The 8812-nt window shown below is 43.1% G+C and overlaps 1 protein-coding gene across 1 annotated transcript; it reads right to left on the bottom strand.

Annotated features, from left to right (window-relative positions):
• Positions 1-1325: 1325 nt before the first annotated feature.
• LOC130489912 (vomeronasal type-2 receptor 26-like) lies at positions 1326-7744 on the bottom strand. Its single transcript, XM_056863699.1, has 5 exons — positions 7454-7744; positions 5226-6080; positions 3713-3937; positions 2840-2966; positions 1326-2230 (listed from the first exon to the last, which is right to left on the bottom strand). The coding sequence occupies exons 1-5, from the start codon at positions 7742-7744 to the stop codon at positions 1326-1328; spliced, it is 2403 nt and encodes an 800-aa protein (XP_056719677.1).
• Between the last annotated feature and the right edge of the window lie 1068 nt (positions 7745-8812).

Genomic DNA, 8812 nt, shown 5'->3' with positions numbered 1-8812 from the left:
ATTTCCTTTCAGACATCTTTGCTGATTCCCCCCCACCCCCAGCACCTGCTGATTACCACTGCACCTGCTCAGGGAAGGAAATTACAGTGATCTGGACAATACAATGGGGAGATCATTATCTCTGCAGAGTTGGAGCTCTGGCTGGCAGCATGGCTAGCAAACATGTGTCCCTTCCACCTGACCACTAGCCTCCTGTGGTCCTAAGTGGAACAACATACAGCGAGGGATGCCAGCCTCCAGGTGGGACCTGGGGAACTCCTGGAATTACACCTTATCTCCAGTCAACAGAAATCAGTTCCCCTGGAGAAAATGAACGCTTTGGCAATTGGTCTCTATGGCATTGAAGTCCATCCTCTCCCCAACCTCACCCTCCTCAGGCTCCACCCCAAATATCTCCAACTGGGGGCGAAGAGGGCTCTGGGAACCCTACCCTGAGCTAACAGCATAGAGGGCTCTAACCTGGGGGTTACCCCTTTTAAGACCCTCTGATCTGCAGGAAAGAGGAGCCTGATATAACTAGTCAAACTGTCAAGGGTTATTACACCTCTGTGACACATTGACAGCTATTTGAACCTGTTCCCTGATGTCTCCAGATGCCTTATGTATATGGCATTTGTATCTCAGCATTGTGATGAGGCACCATACAGTATAGACTAATCATATCTCAGAAGCTAAGCAGGGTAACTACTTAGATGGGGAACCACAAGGACGAAACTGCAGAACAAAGAAATGGATAACCACTTCTGTTTCTCATTTGTTTTCTGATTTCCTTACTGGGGTCACCATAAGTGGGTTGCGACATGATAGCACATATTTACCTGCATATGTATTTGTAAGATGCCACAGTCGCTCAGGAAGATGCTGAAATGCTTCTTAATGAACTTAGAACACTAATACAGATTTGTAATGGTGATTGTAGAACCATTGGAACATGTAATCCCTGATTAATTCATTCCGTTTTTAAAAAAATGTTCTTTTATTCAGAAAGCATAAATGGGATTATAAAGGAAATATGGGATATAACTACTAGTGGACATTTGTATCCTGCTCCATTATGGTTTATATGGCAAATTTAATAAAGAACTGATCAAGAAACAGCAGAGTTGCAATGGAGGGCTGTTCTTAAAATTCGTCATGTTAAAGAAAGACAGTATCATGCAGTCTAGAGGTTAATTTATGTGAATTAGCCATATATTGGGTGTGTTGCCTTTAGATGTGTGAGAAAAATTGGTAGGACTGACAGCTGTTCTAGCCTGATATGGTTCCTACAATAGACCCATTGTCGTTCTCTATATACCATACAGAGTAGGTACATTAGAATGACTTTAATAATTCTTCCTGCCAATTATCTGGTTCCTTTTATTCAGATCAGGTCTCAGAACAATAATGTAGCATTTTGGGAAAAAGATACAGGCCAGTAACCCAGCACTGGATGCCTGGATAGAGAAGACTTCGACCGCTACCATGTATTTCCCTTTGGTGCTCAGGTAGGTCGGAATGAAAGACAACCAAACACTGCAGAACACCAGCATGCTGAAGGTGATGAACTTGGCTTCGTTAAAGCTGTCTGGCAGTTTTCTTGCAAGGAAAGCCACAATCAAGCTGATGAAGGAGAGAAGTCCCATGTAGCCCAGAGAAATATAAAATAGGAGGATGGATCCTTCATTGCACTGAGCCATGATCTCCCTAGACAGGGACTTTCTGTCAAAATCTGGGAATGGGGGAGAGGTTGCTAGCCACACAACACAAATGGCTGCTTCTAGAAGTGAACAGGAAAGGACAACTGAGTTGGTCAGTCTTTTTCCCACCCACCTCCTCATATTGGATCCTGGTATGGTGGCCATGAAAGCTACCACCACAGTGATGGTTTTGGCCAAGACACAAGAAACAGCCACTGTAAAGATGATGCTGAAAGCGGATTGCTGGAGGAAGCAAGTCGTCTTGTTTGGTTGTCCGAGGAAAAGCAGGGAACAGAGGAAGCAGAGCAGAAGGGAAACAAGAAGAGTGTAGGTGATATCCCGGTTGTTGGCTTTGACTATGGGGGTATCTTTGTGCCTAATGAAAATTGCTAGAACCAAAGATGTGCTCAGGGAGAAAGAAAGAGCAACAATAGTCAAACTGATGCCTAAAGGTTCTTCATAAGACAGAAAGCTTACAATCTTGGGCAAACATTGATCATGGTCCATGCTTGGATATTGATCTTCTGGACATGTGTTGCAGTTATCCATATCTGAAAAAAGAGAAGTGGGTCCCATATTAGTTTAAACCCACAGTTGATTTTACTCTGATTCTAATTGCTACATTTGATGTTGGAACTATCACTATGTATATTGGTTTTTTTAGCAAAATTGTACAGACAAGGAAGGAAGGAATCACATGCAGTGAATGCTCTCCTGCTTGCACAGGAAACATCTACAGAAGCATCTTGACTCTTGAAAGACCATGAAGAGAGAGAACAATGGCACAGAAAGAGAAGGAGAAGTCAGAGAAAAGTTTCTAGCATAGACAAAGAAAGGCATCACACATATACACAGTCTGGTTCTAGTACAAATGGAAATAAAGTGCCCCCATTGTTCAGGAACAATAAGGGATAAGTTCTTTTTGATGAGTTCTACAGGACATTTCAGTTGTAGTGCTACAATTCTGATCCATTTCTATGGCTACTTATTCATAAACTCTGCTGCAATTTTTAATTTTGCTTCCTCCTGGGTAATAGCAACAAGTACCTGACTTGTCCTCTTAAAGTACTTGGTTTGGCCACCCAAGTAGTTACAAGTTCAAGATCATGCGATACTCTGTGGAAAATGGCAATCTGAATTTTCTGTCTTGTGCAACCTACCCTTCTGGTTTGCAGTCTTCCCTTCCTGGCACGGAACGCAATTGTAGCAGCAAAATTTCTTCCCCTCCTTCTTTTCCTTATGATATCCAGGCTGACAGGGGTCGTTGCAGACAGATGTTGGGGGCACCTGTTCATAAACATAACAATGGTAGAGGAATTGCCAAATTATTCTATTCACTAATGAGAAGTTACAATTGAATTATGCCTAAAACAGCAAGCTAGTCTCTTTCTGATTATGCCACACACTATGTTTGAAGTCCATTGTTTGGTTGAGAATAGTTGGGAATGAGGAAAAATGAGTATTAATCAATCATCCCTCCCAAAACCGGGAAAGACAACTAGTGGTCAGTTGTAGTCAATGACAATGTTTATTTGTTTGTTTAGTTAGTTAGTTAGCTATCTAGCTAGTTAGGTAGGTAGGTAATTATATTTCAACTTCCTCAGTGAGACTAGTATTGCCAGCTCTGGGTTGGGAAATACCTGGAGCTTTTTGGGACAGAGCCTGAGGAGGGCTGGGTTTGGGGAGGGGAGGGACTTCAATGCCATAGAATCCAATTGCCAAAGCAGCCATTTTCCCCAAGTGAACTGATTCCTACCGGCTGGAGATCAGTTGTAGTAGAGGGAGGGTGGTTTACATCTTCCCTTTACCCCCAGCAAGCTGGGTACTCATTTCACCAACCTTGGAAGGATGGAAGGCAGAGTCAACCTTGAGCCGGCTACTTGAAATAGACTTCAGTCGGGATCGAACTCAGTTCGTGAGCAGAGCTTGGACTGCAGTACTGCATCTTACCACTCTGCGCCACGGGGCTCCTTATTTGTGGATAATCTATGCCAACAGTGAAGTCACCCCTCAAAATGCCCTAGAATCCGTACCTGTTTGAAAACACGGGGCCACACAATTCGGTCTTCATGAATGATGAATTCCTGTCCTTCAGGAGCATGGGGATTCAGACTTCCGACTTTCACTTTCAGGAAGGAATTGTTTGGGAACGTGACCACATTCATTATATCGAATCCAGTTACCATTTCCCTGTTATTAAAATATACTGTTTCGCCTGCTGAATTGTTAAACAAAATTCCTTGAAGGAATGGGTGAAGCTATATATTTTTTAAAAAAGAAAGAATAGAATGGCAGACAAATATAATTTCTGGTGAGCAAAACTGTGTTACTTCACTCCAGTCTAGCCCAGGGTGGGGGTGGGGAGTTCAACCACAAATTTTCACATTCAGAGTTTGTGAAAACATGCAGATTCACAAAACAGTTCTTCTCAAACATGATAATGACGTATACAGGGAGGACATAAACAAGGGTGGTTAGCATTTCTCATGGATAAGACAACACAGAAATTCTGCGCGAGTTTGCATAGTGGTACTGAAGCTTTAAATGCACAGAAAATCAGTCCAGTGCCCTGTTCACACTAACACATGAAGCTGCCTTATACTGAATCAGACCCTTGGTCCATCACAGTCAGTATTGTCTATTCAGACTGGCAGCGGCTCTCCAGGGTCTCAGGCAGAGGTCTTTCACATCACCTTCTTGCCTTGTCCCTTTAACTGGAGATGCTGGGGATTGAACATGGGAACTTCTGCATGCCAAGCAGAGGCTCTACAAACTGAACCACAGCCCCTCCCCGAACTAAAAACACAAGAAGATAAGAAGTGTCCTGCTGGGTCAGACCAGCAGTGATCCATCCCATCCAGCATCCTGCTCTTTAATCTGGAGAGCCAATGTAAGTCATAGAGGCTGAGGGCTTCCCCTCGCTTTACCTCTTGAAGGAGGAGGAGGAGGAGGAGGAGGAGGAGGAGGAGAGTTGGTTTTTATATGCCGACTTTCTCTACTACTTAAGGGAGAATCAAACCGGCTTACAATCACCTTCCCTTCTCCTCCCCACAACAGACACCCTGTGAGATAGATGAGGCTGAGAGAGTGTGACTAGCCCAAGGTCACCCAGCTGGCTTCATGTGCAGGAGTAGGGAATCAAACCTGGTTCTCCAGCTCATAGTCCACCGCTTCAAACCACCACTCTTAACCACTCCACCACGCTGGCTCTCTGGTAATGAGAGGCTTACTGCCTTTCACTGTGGAGCCTCCTTTTAGTCACCATGACTGACATATAGGTTTTGTGCTCAAGAGGAGAAGGATACAACACTTTCTTTTGCCACATGGTTCTAAATGGTGACCATGCGTATCAGGAACACTGAGGCTATTGCATGCTCCTTTGGGTGAGTTTGTGGTGTGCGTTTTTGTCACATCTGATAAAAAGACCATTATAAACCAGAAATGTGTGTGACACCCTTTCACAGTTATTCATGTTAGAGGAAGTTGGAAACTATCTCAACCACAACATAGCTTCATAACAATTACAACCTATTGAGAAAGTACTACCTGCCAAGGCTGAAGATCTTGAAATAGAGCTCCTTGACTATCCATCGTTGGTCTGTGGCGGGATCTGGAAGTGGACATGGACTGCAAAGCATGCGCCACAGCATAGACAGCATTATAGATGCTGTAACTGTGGCCAGTCATGCTCATTTCAAAGACTGGCCCAGGAAGATTCTCCAGCCTCTCCTCCCCAGTACATGTCCCATCGCTCTTCATTGGCTCCTCGGACTTTGGAAATGAACATTCAAATGCTTGTTCCCAGAAGTCCTTCATAAAACCATCTCCTTCTGTCCTGCAAGGTTTCACATTTTGAAGAAACTTCTGAAAACCTGCAAGCTTCTCTGAATGAATTGTGAAGAAAATGGCACCTTGGAAGAATCCAAAATCCCAACTCCTCTGAAGGAACGTTAATGCAAAATCAACGTGGCCTGCCATAATCCACACCTTTCTAAGTGAAGGATTTTCCTTAAGTCCAGGACCTGCTACGGATACTAATGTCATTAGCCAATTAATGGTTGTTGGTCTTCCATAGAGGATGACTGCACTTGCTTTGCTGTCTATGAAAGGCAGGTATGCTCTGGAGATCACATAGTTGAAGTAATCCATGCTCACCTCATGGCGGCGGGATAGTATTGTTTCTATGAATGCTAAACAGATTCCATTTTGGGTAAGTGATGGCTCCAGACTACGTGAGAACTGTTCTCCGCTGTCATTATCCACAACAAAAAGCCCAACCCAAGTCCATTGGAAATGTTTAATTAACCTCATGGTCTGCTGGGCTTCATTTAGCACCATGTGGTAAAAGGAAGGGAGTTGTCTTATATCCTTCTCATCTTGGGCAAACAACCCATATGTGAGCTAAAAGAAAAGATGCAATGTTAGCTGAAATCTGACTACATACTTGCCGCCAGTTTGTGTGTGCATTAAGTGCCATCAAGTCAATTTTGACACATGGCAACCTCATGGATCAACGTCCTATCCTTAACAGCCTTGCTCACGTCTTGCAAATTGAGGGCCGTGGCTTCCTTTATAGAGTCAATCCATCTCTTGTTGGGTCTTCCTCTTTTCCTGCTGACCTCAACTTTTCCTAGCATGATTGTCTTTTCCAGTGACTCTTGGCCTCTCATAATGTGACCAAAGTATGACAGCCTCAGTTTAGTCATGTTAGCTTCTAGGGTCAGTTCAGGCTTGATTTTATCTATAACCCACTGATTTGCTTTTTTGGCAGTCCATAGTATCTATAACACTCTCCTCCAACACCACATTTCAAAGGAATCTACTTTCTTCCTATCATCTTTCTTCATTGTTCAGCTCTCACACCCATACATAGTAATAGGGAATACCATGGCATGAATTAACTTGATCTTGGTTGCCAATGACACATCCTTACACTTCTAGTTCCTTCATGGTTGCCCTTCCCAGTCTCAGTCTCCTTCTGATTTTTTGGCTGCAGTCTCCCTTTTGGTTGATGACGGAGTCAAGGAATAGAAAGTCTTGAACAATTTCAGTTTCCTCATTGACAACCTTAAAGTTGAGTAATTCTCCTGTAGTCATTATTTTTGTCTTCTTGACTGTTTAGCCAATATATATTTGCACATTCTGAAGACTTACAACTGCTTCTATCCAAATTTTCTGACATCATGGGAATAAGGTCCAACTTCCATTTTTTCCCTCCTGCTCTGACCTTGTCAAGCACAACATGAACCCCAGAAATAGCACAACCTTTTTTAAAACCAGCAAAAGCCCAGTAGCACCTTAAAGACTAACAAAATTTCTGGCAGGGTATGAATGTTCGTGAGCCACAGCTCACTTCTTCAGATACAGCTAGAATGTGATTCCATCTATCCGTAAGTAGAGACGAGTGAATTAAACAGACAATGGCAATGTAAATGCCAAAAGCAAGTCAATGACATTAGCAGGCATGATTGGATTAGGTGTGAATTATTTAAATAATTTTAACACAGGAAGAAAAGAGGAAGACCCAACAAGAGATAGATTGACTCAATAAAGGAAGCCACAGCCCTCAATTTGCAAGACCTGAGCAAGGCTGTCAAAGATAGGACGTTTTGGAGGACTTTGATTCATAAGGTCGCCATGAGTCGGAAGCGACTTGAAATTAGCATTGGTAATGAGACAGGAATCCCAGATCTCTGTTTGATCCAGGAGAATGCATTGTCTTGAGTTTCATTATTAGTTGTAATTTTTGAAACTGTCCTATGCGCAGAGCTTACCTGTGGAACCTTGTGAAGATCCAGAATATCTGCCATACGGAAGGAGATCTCCGAGCTAAGTCCCCCAATGATGGCTTTTGGACTCTTTTCAGTGTCACATCTATAGTTGGGGACAAATCGATGGGATCTGAAGAGCAAGTTCAGAGTGGCGTGATAGGTCATCCAGTCATCATAATAGCTCTCATACACATGGAACCCAAGCGAAATATTTGGCAACATCTTGGCATTCTCATCAATCTCCTTAACAGCAAACTCCAAGGCCAGGGCATTTTGGTAGTTCTTCGTTGTCATACTGTAAACAGAATTTTATGTTCACATCTAAATAGAGAAAAAAAACCTCATGCCAAATAGTCAGTTAGCAAAAAAACAAACCAGACAGGCTATTAGCCTTCCATATACTCATACTAAGATGTTGTTACACAGCAACGTGATAGATGCACATCCGTTGCATTAATCCCGATAGATAAAAGCATCCTGCGAAACAGGATTTGCACCGGGCTCCTATCTCGGGTCATCACAACTTATTCATCCTGTTGTGGATTGTTATTCGGCTGCAGGCTACAGGCAACGCTACGATCTGTTTGGAGACACAGTCAACACCTTTTACTTATCTTCCGGGACCTTGCTACAAGCTTGCCCGTCCATCACGTTTGTTATGTGCCGCTTTCAGTTTCTCGGGTAGATGCTTCACCCTATGCCTGCTAGTTGTTTGTTTGTTATTTCGGGACATTACGCTGTATTTTTGTCTTTGTGTTTTGCCTACTTTATTGCTTTCCATAAACGACCATTGCTATCAGTGCCTGTTTGTTTTTTTGCTAACACATCTAAATAGAAGCATTCTGAATTGTTTAAATATTTTTAACACAATACCAATCTATTTTGCTTTGGGCTTGATATAAAAAATATCTGTCACTTGCTATGGATACTTCCTCTTTGTCCCAAGTAATGTTCATGATTTGTCTCTATTTTTCTTTTGGGGAAGCTGTTATATATTTCTGAGAGTTAGATGCTGTCCCTCTAAATAGGTAGTGGAGACACACAGTCTCCATTTCATAATTACACCAATAGTATTTTCAAGACGAGACCGTGCACAATTATCACATTCCATTTCCTAAAGCAAAGTTGCCCTGACCTGGGTGGCCCAGCATAGTCTGATCTCGTCAGATCTCAGAAGCTACGCAGGGTCAGGCCTGGTTAGTACTTGGATGGAAAGGCCACCAACATTAGGGAGGGGCTGTGGCTCAATGGTAGAGCATTTGCTTGGCATGCAGAAGGTCCCAGGTTCAATCCCTGGCATCTCCAGTTAAAGGGACTAGGCAGATAGGTGAGGTGAAAAACCCCTGCCTGAGACCCTGGAGA

This window comes from Euleptes europaea, chromosome 18 (genome assembly GCF_029931775.1).
Source record: "Euleptes europaea isolate rEulEur1 chromosome 18, rEulEur1.hap1, whole genome shotgun sequence".
Lineage (NCBI taxonomy): Eukaryota > Metazoa > Chordata > Lepidosauria > Squamata > Sphaerodactylidae > Euleptes > Euleptes europaea.
Note: the sequence above shows the minus strand (reverse complement) of the source record. Positions and strands in the feature narration are given on the sequence as shown.